This window comes from Corticium candelabrum, chromosome 2 (genome assembly GCF_963422355.1).
Source record: "Corticium candelabrum chromosome 2, ooCorCand1.1, whole genome shotgun sequence".
In the NCBI taxonomy this organism is placed as follows: Eukaryota; Metazoa; Porifera; class Homoscleromorpha; order Homosclerophorida; family Plakinidae; genus Corticium; species Corticium candelabrum.
This window is the reverse complement of record NC_085086.1, coordinates 7586833-7604314: the sequence shown is the minus strand read 5'-3', so window position 1 is coordinate 7604314 and position 17482 is coordinate 7586833. Positions and strand designations below refer to the sequence as shown.

The 17482-nt window shown below is 41.9% G+C and overlaps 1 protein-coding gene across 1 annotated transcript in view; it reads left to right on the top strand.

Annotated features, from left to right (window-relative positions):
* Nucleotides 1-3502: 3502 nt before the first annotated feature.
* LOC134176437 (uncharacterized) overlaps nucleotides 3503-17482 on the top strand; it is a 25599-nt gene continuing 11619 nt past the window's right edge. The window contains exons 1-8 of the mRNA XM_062643108.1: nucleotides 3503-3589; nucleotides 3804-3869; nucleotides 3932-3970; nucleotides 4053-4202; nucleotides 13628-13702; nucleotides 15414-15482; nucleotides 15552-15620; nucleotides 15685-15747. Of these exons, the coding sequence (XP_062499092.1) occupies nucleotides 3548-3589; nucleotides 3804-3869; nucleotides 3932-3970; nucleotides 4053-4202; nucleotides 13628-13702; nucleotides 15414-15482; nucleotides 15552-15620; nucleotides 15685-15747 (573 nt within the window). The 5' untranslated portion in view covers nucleotides 3503-3547. The remainder of the gene's footprint in view (nucleotides 3590-3803; nucleotides 3870-3931; nucleotides 3971-4052; nucleotides 4203-13627; nucleotides 13703-15413; nucleotides 15483-15551; nucleotides 15621-15684; nucleotides 15748-17482) is intronic.

Genomic DNA, 17482 nt, shown 5'->3' with positions numbered 1-17482 from the left:
GAACTGGGTCAAGGAGTTCATCCCAGTCTTCTTCATGCTCTATTACCAATTTTTCAAGGCATCTATGTAGTCATAATACTCTAATTGCAATAGAACCACACTTATCTTCTTATATTGTTTATCTTACTTTCTAATTGTTTGATTTGTTCTTTCATCTAGTCCGTTAGACTGAGGATGATAAGCAGCTGTTATTCTTTGCCTGACATTGAATTGACAATGGAGTACCTTGCTCACCTGTTGAAGCAAACACAGTATAAGCATCCAACTAGTGGTACATACACCTACAGGTGAAGCATAGTTTACATTGGACATACATGATTTAATTAACAAGCACATAGGACATATCTCATACAACCTGGTTGACAAACTCTCTGCCTTGATCAGTGATAATATCATTTGGTGCTCCATGCCTACAGTAGGCAGTGTACAAAGCCCTGGCCACTGTAACAGCAGTTTTGTCTGATATGGGGAAAGCTTCAACCCATTTACTGAAATAGCATGTCATTGTTAGTATGTATTGGTTTCCTTGACTTGTCATTGTCAGCGGTCCCATGAGATCAATTCCAACTAGACTCCACACTTCTGAACGAACAGGAATAGGGTGGAGTTCGTTTGACTGCAATTTGAGAACAGAATTCGTCCTCTGGCACCTATCACATTTTCTTATCTAGACAACATTAATTGTGCTAGTTAAATTATTTTACAAGATTAGTAACAAAAAAATTTCTACCTGATTTGTGATATCAATGTACTGGTTTGGCCAGTAGTATCTGCTCCTTATTTTGTCAGTGGTTTTAGTTCTTCCCAGATGACCGCCAATTGGATTTACGTGACACTCCTACATCAATCAACAGAGTGATTCTTCACTCATATACATAGCTATTTCAAGTAACTGCAACTAATTTTTATTATGATGCACTAGCCTGAAAGGCACGATCTTGCTCATTTTTGCTACCAAGTGCCAGTCTGAGTAAATCTGGAGTCTTTGTGTAGTACAACCTTCCATCTTGAACTGTAAAATCTTTTGCTCTTCTTCTAAATGACTTTCGTTTCCTGCTTGGAATATCGGTGCAGTTTGTCCCTCCAGAGACTAGGAACTCTTTGTATGAGTTCACAATGTTTTCCGACCATTGTTCTGCTGAAGTTACAGTATCTACTTCCTACCACATCATTAAAGTAATTGTAACGTTGCAATTGTTTAGAGCATTTCTCCAATACTAATGCATGCAGATGTCAATGCTATCTTACTGTAGCTTCTACGTCTGACTCTGCATCCGTCAACTCTGGATTATCCATATGGCTCTATCACGCGCGTCCAGACTGAGACAACTCATTACAAGCCAAATAGAAGCATATTAGTACGAAGTCGTAGATACAGCTACAACTCTAGAGTAGATCAACTGTAGCTAACCAAAGAATCAATTCTACGTACTATGATACACAACTGCTCGCGACTGTAGACACTCAACTGCACAACTGCAACAACCTGCATCTGAATCCAGCGCTAGAGCTGTGTCTCTAAATATATAGTGTACCCTCGGCATGCCGCAGTCATTATACGATTGAGTCACATGTGACTGTGATCACAGTCATCCGGTTGAGTCACAGTTACCATCCGGCAGTTCTAGGAGTCAGTCATCATCCGGTTGAGCCACAGTCATCATACATCCGGCTTCTTCGATTCAGTCAACATCCGGCTTCTTCATGGTCATCTTCCGGCCACGGGTGCAACTGTCACGAGATATTCGTTCTCTAGCTAAATGCAGATGTACAATAGGTGATCGGGAACAGAGAGTACTTTAGTTTGCATTACGATCGCGAGCCCTGTAGCTTGAAAGCAGTCTGGGACGGCGAGGAAAGCACAAGGGTACACAAATCACCGGGGTCCGAAATCACCAGCAGCTTTGCATCATGACCGGTGATATGTGTACCCGACATGAGGTCTGGAGCATCGAGTCGACGGTCTGGAATCGCGAGCAAAGCGCGAGGGTGCACAAATCACCGGGTGCACAAATCCCCGTGACACCGGTACCGTGTACTACATCTAGAGTGTGCCCGTGAAAGCGCGCAGTCTACTACTTAATTAATTGTAGTAGGTTGACGGTTTCGATGTTTTAATTGTGTCTCGATTTTTCCTAGCAACAAACGTCGTTCCGTATACTTCGTCACCACAGTTGCCAACTCGGCGATCCGCTAGCTAGTGGGGAGCCTATCTAGTTATAACATAGCATTTTCCTCCAACCGGTTCATCTACAATAATGGTAGCGTGTTGTGTACAATGCACGTACAGTACGTGTACCTACACAGCTAGAGACCGAGGTATTCGCTGGCACAACGTTGTGTGTCAGAGCGAAGTTGTCAAGAGTTGTCAAGAGTTGTCAAGAGTTGCCAACGTGGTTTGGCACGTGACGGAAAGCAAAGTAAAAACAGACACCTGTTAGCGTGTTGGAAACGTGATCTCCTGAGACACGCGTGCGAATGGAAGTCCTGCTGGGACCCCCGCTGAGACCCTTGCTGTGTCTAGCGTCTTCGGTCATTTCAATTTTCAATTTTCTATTTTCTGTTCATGTTAGAAATAGAAAAGCGAACAGCGCGTTTAAGATTCTAGTTTTGAGCACATCGGTGCCTAAAAATCAAATTTTAAAAGATAAATCTAAAGATCACAAGCATCAACACATCAAAAGATGAAAACCATTTTACAAAAATGTGGAAAATTAAAAACTAAAAATTATAAATTTAAAAATTAAAAATTAAAATTTAATAAACACACCAATTTTAAATAAGAATGCAAGTAAAAAATTAAAAATTAAAAAAATTACTAAAAATTGAAAATTGAAAAATGAAAACATGAAAATTGAAATGTAGAAAATTAAATGGCCGAACCGTCCACTGACCGTTAGACTGAGCAATGATAAAATTTTCTTTATTTTGTGAGAAATTTTTCAGTCGACCAATTTTGGAAAATTAAAGGTGCTCTAGTGTAGATATGCTAAAATGTCATGAACTCTAAGATACGGCTGCTACATTCCAATGAATTCTCTAGTGACCTCTCCTTACTGTCAGTGCCTAGTATATTTAAATTAATTTTTATATCTTTAATTATTTTATTTTATTGATTTTTTTATTAATTATTTTTTGTAATTTTTTATCTTTGTTTATTTTATTAATTATTTAATTATTAATCTTTAATTTATATCTTTAATTATAAATTATTTTTTATATCTAGTGTGAAACATAGTGTCAGTGAAAGGCTAGAATGTCTAGCTATACATATTATTTTAGTACAAGACGCCGATTACTCTGAGTTTGATCGTCGTTGGTCGTGCTCCAAAGAACGGAAATATTTGCAAATTCTCTACTAGTAGTATATACGGCTTGAAAATGATGCATACTTCTAGATAGTTTGTAGGCGTGGACTTTTGGTTTCTAGGGCAGCAACTGCGCTTTTGCTTGGCATCCTTCTACAATGTAATCATCGCCTAGAGACGTTTGGTTCATATCTATTAGCGGAGAGACACAGACACAGACGGAGACCAGGAGCTCGAGTATGAAGAAAATCTTTCTCTGGCTGTCAGTACTTGTTGCTGAGGTATGACTACCCAGTTAGGTTCATGCATTTGACCACATGCAGCAGTCGATACAAATAGTTATTTGTCTCTGTGCATTGGCAAACGTCTCTACAATATTCTCTTAACAAGTGTTCTCTCTCGACTGTGCGTGCATGCTGCATTGCATGCAGTCTGTACGTCTAGGGTCTACTAAAAGTTTTAGTATGTAACGTTTACTCCTTGTTTCGTCTTCAGCTCTACGTCAACAAATGTCTCGGTGGCGAGTCAAACCAATGTCTGGTCGGAAACTTGATGGAAACGGTAACTGGTCGCAGTGTAGTGTAGAAACATCACTATATTGTGTGTCTTACAATTTGTTTCAGTGTACCGCCACCATACGGGCTCAGCAGGCAGAAATACAGGTAGTTTAGTATTCGCAGTGTGCATTTCGCACTCACTTCTGCTCTCGATCTGTTACTGGCAATTTGTTGTTCCTATTGCAAGGACATCCGACAAACATTCACTGCTGACCTGAACGATCTGAGACAACAGTTTACACAGCAAGAAGAAGAGACGAAGGTCATCCGACAAACATTCACTGCTGACCTGAACGATCTGAGACAACAGTTTACACAGCAAGAAGAAGAGACGAAGGTCATTGCAACAATGAATTAATTATGTTAATATATAATTGCTCTAAATTGTCTGGAAGTAAGCATATCGCCACTGCGTTGCGTTTAGGTCTATTGCATGCATATCTTCCTAATAGTACTCTAGAGAAGGAGTTCTCTACCAACTTTTTGAACGCGGCCGTGCTCTGCCTTGTTTTGTTTTCATTTCTTGCTCGCCCAAACAACTGTATCTATGGATACGCAGCAGTTTGTAAACTTGAACACTTCCATTTATCTACATACGTATACGAGATTATTTGGTTTTGGAAGCTACTGTAACGGTGGAAACGGTCACAGGTGATTTAGCTATGGTAGCAATCGCATCCCATTGTTTGTCAAGCGGTTGCCAGCAGATGGTGCGGTTGAGATTGGATATCAGCTGTAGACAGTAGATGTGTGTAGACCATAATGTTTTGCGCCGGATGAGGTCGTTAATTGTAGTCTTGGTCGACCAAATTATGCTGATCGCATCATTCTATATCTAGTTGGGAGCTCAATGATAATTGATAAGCATCATTCTATATCTAGTGGGGAGCTCAATGATATTTGACAATATTAGACAAGTGTATTATTATACGTATCTATGCACCTGCCATTGTGTGATCTAGTAGTAACTCTGGTTACAATGTAATAATGCGTCGCTTCGTTGACGACCGACTAACTATTAGGCCAATGTGAGCGGATCGATAGACGAATGTGGGTGGGTCTATAGACGAATGTGGTCGGTACCTCCTTGGTCTGTACGTGTAAACGGGAGGTTCACTTTGTGTTACAATGGTGTATGTGCTAAATGGTCACGAGAGCCGATGCCACAAATTATTCACATGTTACTACCAAAGCAATGCGTCGACCCTGCTGAGAGAAAGAAATCACTTTTGTAAGAATGTTGGCTTGGTAATTCGTCTCAGTATGCGTGTACTGTAGCTGCTGTATTTCCCGTAGTTGTTGATGCAAATTTATCCGAAGCTATTTCGAATAGCAGCATCTAAATATTAGTAATTAATTGAGGTGTTTCTAAACCAACAGAGGTGCTTGATTGTTTCCCAGACTCAACCCAGAGTTACAAGATGCAAGCCAACGAAAAATAATAGGCGAATATTTTGGTCAATAGCTAATAGATACCAAAGTCAGCATAAAAATAATCAACAAAGTAAAAACAAATGGCGGATTGGACTCTAATGCTGATGGTATATTGCTGTTCGGCTGGTTGACGCTCAAGCTAGCTCCTCAGATGATGGAGTGGGTCATGCAGGTCTTATGTGGCCAAGCCCAGTCCTCATGCAGTGAAGATAAAATAGCTTATTTATTTAATCATTAAACCAATATATCCAGAAGCTGTTGCTGAAAGATCATTGCTGACAGTCCCGTTTTCAGGAATTGGGTAGGCCATGGCCCGTGTGGCTCATCCTGTTCTTTCATTCTGTCTGTCTTTCTATTGTGTTTGTCTTCTTACATTTGTATGTGTGAAACTTGTGGCTTGCGAGTAATTTCAATCTATTTGTCTGTTGCGTATGAAGACATGACGCCAATTAACAGAAAGACTCCCGCTTTGAAAAATGAAAATAAACGGACACCTAAAGTGAATTATAAGATGCAGACTGCGTATGCATGATATCCTTGGGCAGCATACTTGGTAGCTAGAATTCTGAAGTCAAAGTCTGAAACCTATCATAATTTGAATTTACTCGCCAATCATCTAGATCACTGTTAATACTAAACGCATCTACAAGTGTAATAAAAGTCTCTAGAATTTGCAAAGCCTCAATGTATATTTTTGGAATTTATTATGTAGGTCTTTCAGGAGTCGGTCACTAACAAGACCAGGTTGCTCTTGGACCGCACACAAATTCAAGAAGAACAGGTTTGCTATTACGATTGTGCAACGTACATTGCGTATATGTAATGTGTATGCTTCATTTATGACAACAGATAGAAAAGCTTCAACAAAATATAACATCACTCTCGTCAATTGCCAACCGTCTTCAACATGAATTTCAGGTTTTCATTAAAACACTTTTAAGTTTCTAGTTGTAATAATGATAGTTATTGTGATGTGGTGTAGAAACTGCAAACCACTGTGGATAAACACAATTCCACTCTGGAGGAACATTCAAACGATCTGAAGGTTTACCGGCTATGTCGTAAATCGTTAACTAAGACTTGCATGTAAACTCTCATCTATGATGAGTGAACTGTGGTCTTGTCTCATACTTGTTGGCTTCAGAACTGCACACTAGATATTCACTACACACACACACACACACACACACACACACACACACACACACACACACACACACACACACACACACACACACCACACCCCCTAAACCCTAAACCAGCCCATCTCAAAAGATGATGGCATAAACAGTGAAAAAAGCAAATCTCTACTCAGTTTATCAACTATCAGATTGTAAATTGGTAATATATTGTACAGTGTCTTGAATCGTTTAGTTCTCCACACATCAGGAGATGTCAAACTGCGGCTTCTTGCTAAGGCTGCGGTCACACTACATTAACACTAGGGTGACATTGTCATTCACATTAATTGCATATTAATGGTAATGTGGGCAAGCGGTCACATCTGTACTTCTTTCATGGTGCGAAGAAGTGGGTGTGGTGCGAAAATGCCGCTAGGTCATCGCGATGCTTTCCTTTTCTGCTACTTGGTGCTAGTTCAGAGTGATCGGGTAGTCTTTTCACCAGATGTGGGCTTTCGCTTTGTGTGAAGGCGTCGCTCTAGGGCACGTAGATTTCATTCTGGTAGTAATTCTGGTTGATTCTCGCAACTGTACACGACTCTTGCCAGCCGAACGTTGCCAAAGTGAACGTTGGCGTCTTGAAGGCTTCTGTTGTTGTATACTCATTAAGCAGCTCTGCTGCCTTTCTTGCTTTTGCTTTCTTTGTCACCATGATGTTACCAAAACGTTCTATCACGTCAGCCCAGATGTCAATTAGTGGTTTCTGCTCGACGGTAATTGGTAGGCCACTGCAGTTTCTGCTTTCGTTTTGAAGTTGCGCTAGCACTAGCAGTTGTACTGGCAGGATCCCGTTCAGTCGACATACTTTGTTGCGCGCAGAAGAATCGAGTCAATACGAAAGGAGAAAGTCGTCAACACAAACTGAGACTTTGTACAGGTGGTAGGGAAACTCTAGCGACCGCAGTAGCGTACGACTGCGTAGTCGATTGACCAAAACAATGGTAATGTCAATGCTAGAGGCCGCTCTCAGCCCACATTGACATTCTCATTCACATTCTATTTATATTGGCATTCGCATTGCGGTAATGAGCTATCAACTGTATGTGTGATCGACCAACATACTGGAAATGTCAATGGCAATGTAGATGTAGTGTGACCGCAGCCCTAATAACCCAACAGTAGAGATCGCCCGCACGCACCATAGACCATCGTTCTACTTCTTTCCACGATGGAGACCAACTTCTTTCGTCTATGCCGCGACGCCATTTTAAATGCTGGACTACGTGCACGTGGCCTCCGTCTCCATCGGCGATAACCGGAAATAGACGTAAAGTCACGACAATGAATACTTCGACGTTGCAAACAATCGAAAAACTTTACAACTTGGGAGTAGCGCGGCGGGTGTTCTTCGCAAAGAAACATGTTGCCATAGGTTCGCTCCCAAACGCTGGGTGTGGCACTCCTGTCGATCTGAGATGGTTTATCTTGATGATGACGTTTGAAGATATCGCAGAAGCCAGATGGTAAGCCGGAGTGGGTCAAATCTTTCAGAACCGACACGCTCAGGAGGCTGCCATGCTACATTCCGAAGCGCGCGCTCGCACGCACGCACGCACGCACGCACACACACACACACACCACACACCACACCACACACACACACACCACACACACACACACACACACACACACACACACACACACACACACACACACACACACACACACACACACACACACACACACACACACTCACACACACACTAGACAAAACAAACATGCAGTCTCAGTCTCTAAATGTTCATAACTGTCTGCTTAAAGCTGAAGTTTCTCTCAACAACGTCTGCATTGCATATTTGCAGCTTGATACACACCTTTTTTTCTGATCGTCTTTCAAATCAGATCAAAGCCTGTCTGTCTGCCTGTCTGTCTGTCTGTCTGTCTGTCTGTCTGTCTATTAGTATTAGTAAACTACTACTAGTAAATTGAGTTTACGACTCATGGGTCGACTTAAACAAGTCACAGTAATGGAAAACAAGTTGTAGTAATAAGAATGTTTGTATGTATGTATTTCTGTATGTATGTCTGTGTCATTCTGTCTTTGTTTGTGTCTGTGTTTCTGTTTGTAAACATGATTGATATCGGTTGATCATATTATCATATCAATATGAAAATTTCTGCGTATGACAATCTTGCCAACAGTGTGTGTGTGTGTGTGTGTGTGTGTGTGTGTGTGTGAGAGAGAGAGAGAGAGAGAGAGAGAGAGAGAGAGAGTGAGTGAGTGAGTGAGAGTGAGAGAGTGAGAGTGAGAGTGAGAGAGAGAGAGAGAGAGAGAAGTAGCGGTACATGTAGTGTGTGTGTGTGTGTGTGTGTGTGTGTGTGTGTGTGTGTGTGTGTGTGTGTGTGTGTGTGTGTGTGTGTGTGTGTGTGTGTGTGTGTGTGTGCAGGATAACGATGATCATTGTCATCTTGATTGCATGCAAGACTGATTTCTCTAATGCAGAGAATTACACCCTACTTAATTTACTCACTCTTACAGAGGACTGATTAATATTTGCGTACACTCTCTGTTCTAGACTCTTCAGCAAGACGTGTTAAATCTGCAGAGGCTATCGGTACCCTGAACATGACTTCTCAGGTATATAAGGAACACATTTTGAAAATGCACAACAAAAGTGTTTATTGCTGATAGAGCACAGACAAAGTTAAAATCAAGTTAATTAGCTTACTGTAATACACTTACTGTAATGTATACACTAAGTTATGGTCTCTATTCTAGACTCTTCAGCAACGCGTTTCATGTTTTGTTGCGCTGTAAACGTGGAGTGGAAACATTCAACAAACTCCACACACCCTCCTAATATATAGAAGGAGACATGCATGCATTTTTCTAACGGAGTATTTACAGAACCAACATCCTACACGTATACGTATACAATGTTAATTAGTAAATTCTAAATATATCCACAAATATGGAGAGTAACTTAACTAGAGGGTTATCTTTAGTGGAGTTTTCAACAGTTCGCTAATGATCCATTAGCTGTAGAGTGGCTGGAAAGTAAATATTTAGGGCTTTCACTATTAATGGGTACAAAAAATCCGAACTTATCGAGAACAATTAATTAGTCAAGTGACATTAGTTTTAAACCAATAAGCCATTTCCGCGTAGTGTGGTAGACGTTGTTTGATTTTAGCAAGCCCGTAGGGTGGGGGGGGGGTGCACTGGGTGTATGTGCACTGGGTGTATGTGCACCCTCCGCGGACCCGTTCACAAAGAAGTCCGGGCTAGAAGGCAAAAGGACTCCGAGGGATGTGTTGGAACTCCAAAGTACGTGCCAGATATTTGGCTATCCTGTCTGCTACCTGGTAACGTGGAGAAGTGTGTGTTTGTCACAGTGACACTAGATGGGACGGTCTCAGGAAAAAGATAGAAAAAGGAGGCAAGCAGCGGCTACGTGTCAACGGCTGGACGGCTTTCTAGTTCCGAAAAGGGCAAGTGATCAACTTGTGACTCCTGATCCAGATTTTAGACAGCTGGTTGCAGTAGACGATCAACTAACACCGACTTCCAGTGAGTGCTGTAGTGGTAGTGTAGAAAGAGTAGGATCGTTCTCTACCGCCACGTATGTCGAGCCTTGTTACTCTGTTGTTACTCTGGCACTCTTTCGTCCAGGTGAATGTATGTGAATTTAGGGTTGTTACCCTGGCACACTTTCATCCAGGTGAATTTACGGGAATTTAAGGCTTTGTTACTCTGCCACTCTTGGATCCAGTGAACGCTTTGAGATTATTTACACAGTTCCATTTTGTAATGTTTTCTCACCTTCTATTGCTTGAGTCTTGTACTGTCTTTCTGGTACTTTAGCCAAAGTCTTTTCTGGTGTTTTGGTCTAGACAGCTGTCCGTACGCTCTTCCTAGTTGTCTGTATTGCCGAGCTTGTTCTTAGCCGCTTTCTTGTCTGCTCCAAGACGATTGATATTCAATCTTCCAACAGTCTGCTCCAAACTGCTCTTCTTTCCAGATTTACTAAGTCCTATAATAAACACTTTTTTGTTGCAAAACAATAAATCAAGGACAGTTGTTTGGCATTGACATTCACCTTGTATAGTGCTTTTGTACACTGAAACGCTCTGCACTAGCTTTTTAGCTACCAAAGTCTGCTTCAGAAGGCGAAGAATTTTGCAGAATTTCCAGAACATGCGAGGCTGTCTCTCTGGAAGAACGTACACGATCAGTCGGTGAATCTTCTCTTTGTGATCTAGATTGTCTGCTCGAAGCATCTCAAACTGGTCAATTGATATAACGTATTCTTGATACAATGTGCCAAGAAAACAGTCGTCGCAACGCAATTTTTTCATTAGAAACACATGATTCTTTCTTAGAGCAGACCACGCCCGGTCTTCAGGAATATTGCCCGTAACGCCGTGTGTTTCATCCTGCGTTTGAATTCGTTCTCCTGTACCATAGGAAACACGAAAGAGTTAGCAAAACCTTCAACGGCCCATTTTACCTCCATCACGACTAGGATCTCACTTTTCATGCCACGTGATGTAAATTGGTCATTATGTGATAATGACCACCCTGACGACGAAGAGAGACATTGTTCACACGGTCTTTGCTTTTCACTTGAAATCTTTGCACCTGTTATTTTTATAATTTTACATTAGGTCACGTCGATGCACAATCACGACTGCACAAACTTTCTATACGAGCCGCCAACAATTTAGATTTACCCACGTCGATTTTCTTTGCTTTGTAACAAGCTTTCACGCCATCATCTTGACTGTTTTCCTTAGCTATAGACATCAAAGCAATGACACTCATTTCAGTCTAAACATACAACACAGAACTAACCGAAGACGCTTGCGTCTAGCTCAATTTTTACAGCAGTTTCCTTGAGTCGTCGAGCCATTTCTCCTCGTCCAACGTCCTTCAAAATTGTGCAAAACTTTGGAAACAATTTTGGATCTTGTTTGTGTAGCCGTAAAACAAGCTTATCGACGTTCGCTTCACTCAGCGGTATTTCGCAACAGCACCACTCTTCAAACTCGTCCTTGGTAATTAGGTTATAGCTGACCAAACGGCGAAGCAGGTCTCGGTCTACAATCAAGTTGTCGACTACATAAGAAAAATTCGTGGTAAGAGATTGCCAAGGATCGGGGTCGACAAACGAATGGGACATCACTTGATCTTGATCAACATGACTAAAGTAAACGTACGGGAATTTGTGCACAGTATAAGATCACATTACAGCTAATTTCGTGAGATTCCAATGTCGCTCACCAGAGCGCGTGCGCTATAGCGTTAGCGCGCGTTGACTGAATGTTTCTCACGTGATCATCGTTTTCAGGCTATTTGCTGCTAATATCTAGGGCTCTCATATCCAGCTTTGCTTGTAGTTCAGCCGAACCTTTTATCTTGATTGCTTAGTTATGCAATCAAGTTTGCGTGGACGTAGTGCTAGACGACGGAGTGCACCTTTATTTACGCCTGCGCTCATCCTGTGCCCACGACCTAAGGGTCCCGGATGTCCCATTATCCAACTGCAACTCTCTGACAAATTCAGCTACAGACGCCACACACACAGACACACACACACACACACACACACACACACACACACACACACACACACACACACACACACACACACTAAAGTAAACAGAAGAAAGCATAAACAAGTAAATAAATTTGTCCACTAACGAGACAGACATGTCAAAGTTGAAACTGTTGCCGTCAAACCAAAGAGATGCGTAGGTGTGGTCCCTCCAGCACAGGATGAACAACGGTATCGTCCACTAGCCGATCACATGATTAAACGTACCCTGACTTGCATTAATGGCCGACGCCGGAAGGAGTAGTTGCACCATTTTCTTCTGCTAGCTAGAAATAGTTACGTGCATGTCTAGACATTAATTAGATTAAGATTGGGGTCGCTGTTTTCCTACGTGGCAATGAAGACGTCTATTACAAAACGGTGCTACTTTATGAAGGTCGCGAAACGACAGAGGCTACACAGTGCGGATTGGCTTCCTTACTCACGTGACAATAATTTTATGACCCGTATATGTTAACTTGCAGTGGCTGGCAGGACCAGAGGATACAGTACGTAATGCAACTGCAACTAGGCGGTAAGAGGCTTACTGAAAGTACAGTGTTTAGACTGAGTAATCATGCAATCTTCTTTATTTTGTGAGGAATTTGTTAGTCCACTAATTTTGGGAGATCAAAGGTGCTCTACAGTAGATATACTAAAATGCCATGAACTCTTTAATTAAGATACGGCTGCTACATTCCAGTGAATTCTCTAGTGACCTCGCCTTACTACCAGTGCCTAATACATTTAAATTATACTAGATATCTTTAATCTCTAGTGAAATATAGTGTCAGTGAAACGCTAGATCGAATGTCTAAAATACCAATTATCTAGTAGAAGACCCCTATTACTCTGCGTTTGACCGCCCTTGGTCGTGCTCCAAAGAGCGGAAATATTTGCAAATTCTCTACTAGTAGTACTAGTACGTACGGCTTGAAAATGATGCATACTTCTAGATAGTTTGTAGGCGTGGACTTTTGGTTTCTAGGGCAGCAACTGCGCTTTTGCTTGGCATCCTTCTACAACGTAATTATCATCTAGAGACGTTTGGTTCATATCTATTAGCGGAGAGACACAGACACAGACGGAGACCAGGAGCTCGAGTATGAAGAAAATCTTTCTCTGGCTGTCAGTACTTGTAGCTGAGGTATGACTACCTAGTTAGGATCATGCATTTGACCACATGCAGCAGTCGACACAAGTAGTAATTTGTCTCTATGCGTTGGCAAACGTCTCTACAATATTCTCTCAACAAGTGTTCTCTCTCGACTGTGCGTGCATGCTGCATTGCATGCAGTCTGTACGTCTAGGGTCTACTAAAAATTTTAGTATGCAACGTTTACTCCTTCTTTCGTCTTCAGCTCTACGTCAACAAATGTCTCGGTAGCGAGTCAAACCAATGTCTGGTCGGAAACTTGATGGAAACGGTAACTGGTCGCAGTGTAGTGTAGAAACATCACTATATTGTGTGTCTTACGATTTGTTTCAGTGTACCGCCACCATACGGGCTCAGCAGGCAGAAATACAGGTAGTTTAGTAGTCGCAGTGTGCATTTCGCACTCACTTCTCCTCTCGATCTGTTACTGGCAATTTTTTGTTCCTATCGCAAGGACATCCGACAAACATTCACTGCTGACCTGAACGATCTGAGACAACAGTTTACACAGCAAGAAGAAGAGACGAAGGTCATTGCAACAATTAATTAATCTAGGTTAATATATAATAATTTGCTCTATATTGTCTGGAAATAAGCATGTCGCCACTGCGTTGCGGTTAGGTCTATTGCATGCATATCTTCCTAATAGTACACTAGAGAAGGAGTTCTCTACCAACTTTGTGAACGCGGCCGTGCTCTGCCTTGTTTTGTTTTCATTTCTTGCTCGCCCAAACAACTGTATCTATGGATACGCAGCAGTTTGTAAACTTGAACACTTCCATTTATCTACATACGTATACGAGATTATTTGGTTTTGGAAGCTACTGTAACGGTGAAAACGGGCACAGGTGATTTAGCTATGGTAGCAATTGTATCTCATTGTTTGTCAAGCGGTTGCCAGCAGATGGTGCGGTTGAGATTGGATAGCAGCTGTAGACAGCAGATGTGTCTGGACCAAATGTTTTGCGCCGGATGAGGTCGTTACTTGTAGTCTTGGTCGACCAAATTATGCTGATCGCATCATTCTATATCTAGTGGGGAGCTCAATGATAATTGACAATATTAGACAATAATTGACAATATTAATAAATGCGTCGCTTCGTTGACGACCGACTAACTATTATGCCAATGTGAGCGGATCGATAGACGAATGTGGGTGGGTCTATAGACGGATGTGGGCGGTACCTCCTTGGTTTGTACGCGTAAACGGTAGGTTCACTTACAATGGTTGTATGTGCTAAATCGTCACGTGAGGCGATGCCACAAATTATCCACATGTTACTACCAAAGTAATGCGTCGACCCTGCTGAGAGAAAGAAATCACTTTTGTAAGAATGTTGGCTTGGCATTTCTTCTCAGTATGCGTGTACTGTAGCTGCTGTATTTCCCGTAGTTGTTGATGCAAATTTATCCGAAGCTATTTCGAATAGCAGCATCTAAATATTAGTAATTAATTGAGGTGTTTCTAAACCAACAGAGGTGATTGATTATTTCCCAGACTCAACCCAGGGTTACAAGATGCAAGCCAACAAAAAATAATAGGCGGACATTTGGGTCAATAGCTAATAGATACCAAAATTAGCATAAGATAATCAACAAAGTAAAAAAAATGGCAGATTGGGCTCTAATGCTTATGGTACATTGCTGTTCAGCTGGTTGACGCTCAAGCTAGCTCCTCAGATGATGGAGTGGGCCATGCAGGTCTTATGTGGCCAAGCCCAGTCCTCATGCAGTGAAGTTAAAATAGCTAATTATTTAATCATTGAACCAATATATCAAGAAGTTGTTGCTGAAAGATCATTGGTGAAAGTCCCGTTTTCAGGAAATGGGTAGGCCATGGCCCACGTGGCTCAGCCTCTTCTTTCATTCTGTCTGTCTTTGTATTGTGTTTGTCTTCTGACATGTGTATGTGTGAAGCTAGTGGCTTGCGAGTAATTTCAATCTATTTGTCTGTTGCGTATGAATACATGACGTCAATTAATTGAAAGACTCCTGCTTTGAAAAATGAAAATGAACGGACACCTAAAGTCAATTATAAGATGCAGACTGCGTATGCATGATATCCTTGGGCAGCATACTTGGTAGCTAGAATTCTGAAGTCAAAGTCTGAAACCTATCATAATTTGAATTTGCTCGCCAATCATCTAGATCACTGTTAATACTAAACGCATCTACAAGTGTAATGAAAGTCTCTAGAATTTGCGAAGCCTCAATGTATGTTTTTGGAATTTATTACGTAGGTCTTTCAGGAATCGGTCAATAACACGACCAGGTTGCTCTTGGACCGCACACAAATTCAAGATGAACAGGTTTGCTATTACGATCGTGCAACGTACATTGCGTATATGTAATGTGTATGCTTCATTTTATGACAACAGATAGAAAAGCTTCAACAAAATATAACATCACTCTCGTCAATTGCCAACCGTCTTCAACATGAATTTCAGGTTTTCATTAAAACACTTTTAAGTTTCTAGTTGTAATAATGATAGTTATTGTGATATGGTGTAGAAACTGCAAACCACTGTGGATAAACACAATTCCACTCTGGAGGAACATTCAAACGATCTGAAGGTTTACTGGCTATGTCGTAAATCGTTAACTAAGACTTGCATGTAAACTCTCATCTATGATGAGTAAACTGTGATCTTGTCTCATACTTGTTAGCTTCAGAACTGCACACTAGATATTCATTAAACACACACACACACACACACACACACACACACACACACACACACACACACACACACACACACACACACACACACACACACACACACACACACACACACACAACAAACACGCCCTAAACCCTAAACTAGCCCATCTCAAAAGATGATGGCATAAACAGTGAAAAAGCAAATCTCTTCTCAGTTTATCTACTACCAGTTTGTAAATTGGTTATATATTGTACAGTGTCCTGAATCGTTTAGTTCTCCACACAGCAAGAAATGTCAAACTGCTGTTTCTATCTAAGGCTGCGGTCACACTACATTAACACCAGGGTGACATTGTCATTCACATTAATTGCGTACTAATGGTAATGTGGGCAAGCGGTCACATCTGTACTTCTGTCATTGCGCGAAGGAATGGATGTGGTGCAAAAATGCCGATAGATCATCGCGATGCTTTTCTTTTCTGGTACTTGGTGCTAGTTCAGAGTGACCGGGTAGTCTTTTCACCAGATGTGGGCTTTCGCTTTGTGTGAAGGCGTCGCTCTGGAGCACGTAGATTTCATTCTGGTAATAATTCTGGTTGGTATTCGCAACTGTACACGACTCTTGCCAGCTGAACGTTGCCAAAGTGAACGTTGGCACCTTGAAGGCTTCTGTTGTCGTATACTCATTGAGCAGCTCCGCTGCCTTTCTTGCTTTGGCTTTCTTTGTCACCATGATGTTACCAATACGCTCTAGCACGTCCGCCCAGATTTCAATTAGTAGTTTCTGCTCGACGTTAATTGGTAGGCCACTGCACATTCTGCTTTCATTTTGAAGTTGCGCTAGCACTAGCAGTTGTACTGGCAGGATCCCGTTCAGTCGACATACTTTGTTGCGCGCAGAAGAATCGAGTCAATACGAAAGGACAAAGTCGTCAACACAAACTGATGCTTTGTACAGGTGGTAGGGAAACTCTAGCGACTGCAGTAGCGTAGGACTGCGTAGTCGACTGACCAAAACAATGGTAATGTCAATGCTAGAGGCCGATCTCAGCCCACATTGACATTCTCATTCACATTCTATTTACATTGGCATTCACATTGCGGTAATGAGCTATCAACTGTACGTGTGATCGACCAACATACTGGAAATGTCAATGGCAATGTGGATGTAGTGTGACCGCAGCCTTAATAACCCAACAGTAGAGATCTCCCGCACGCACCATAGACCATCGTTCTACTTCTTTCCACGCTGGAGACCAACTTCTTTCGTCCATGCCGCGACGCCATTGTGACTGCTGGACTACGTGCACGTGGCCTCCGTCTCCATCGGCGATGATCGGAAATAGACGTAAAGTCACGACAATGAGTACTTCGACGTTGCAAACAATCGAAAAACTTTACAACTTGGGAGTAGCGCGGCGGGTGTTCTTCGCAAAGAAATATGTTGCCATAGGTTCGCTCCCAAACGCTGGGTGTGGCACTCCTGTCGATCTGAGATGGTTTATCTTGATGATGACGTTTGAAGATATCGCAGAAGCCAGATGGTAAGCCGGAGTGGGTCAAATCTTTCAGAGCCGACACGCTCAGGAGGCTGCCATGCTACATTCGGAAGCGCGCGCGCACACACACACACACACACACACACAC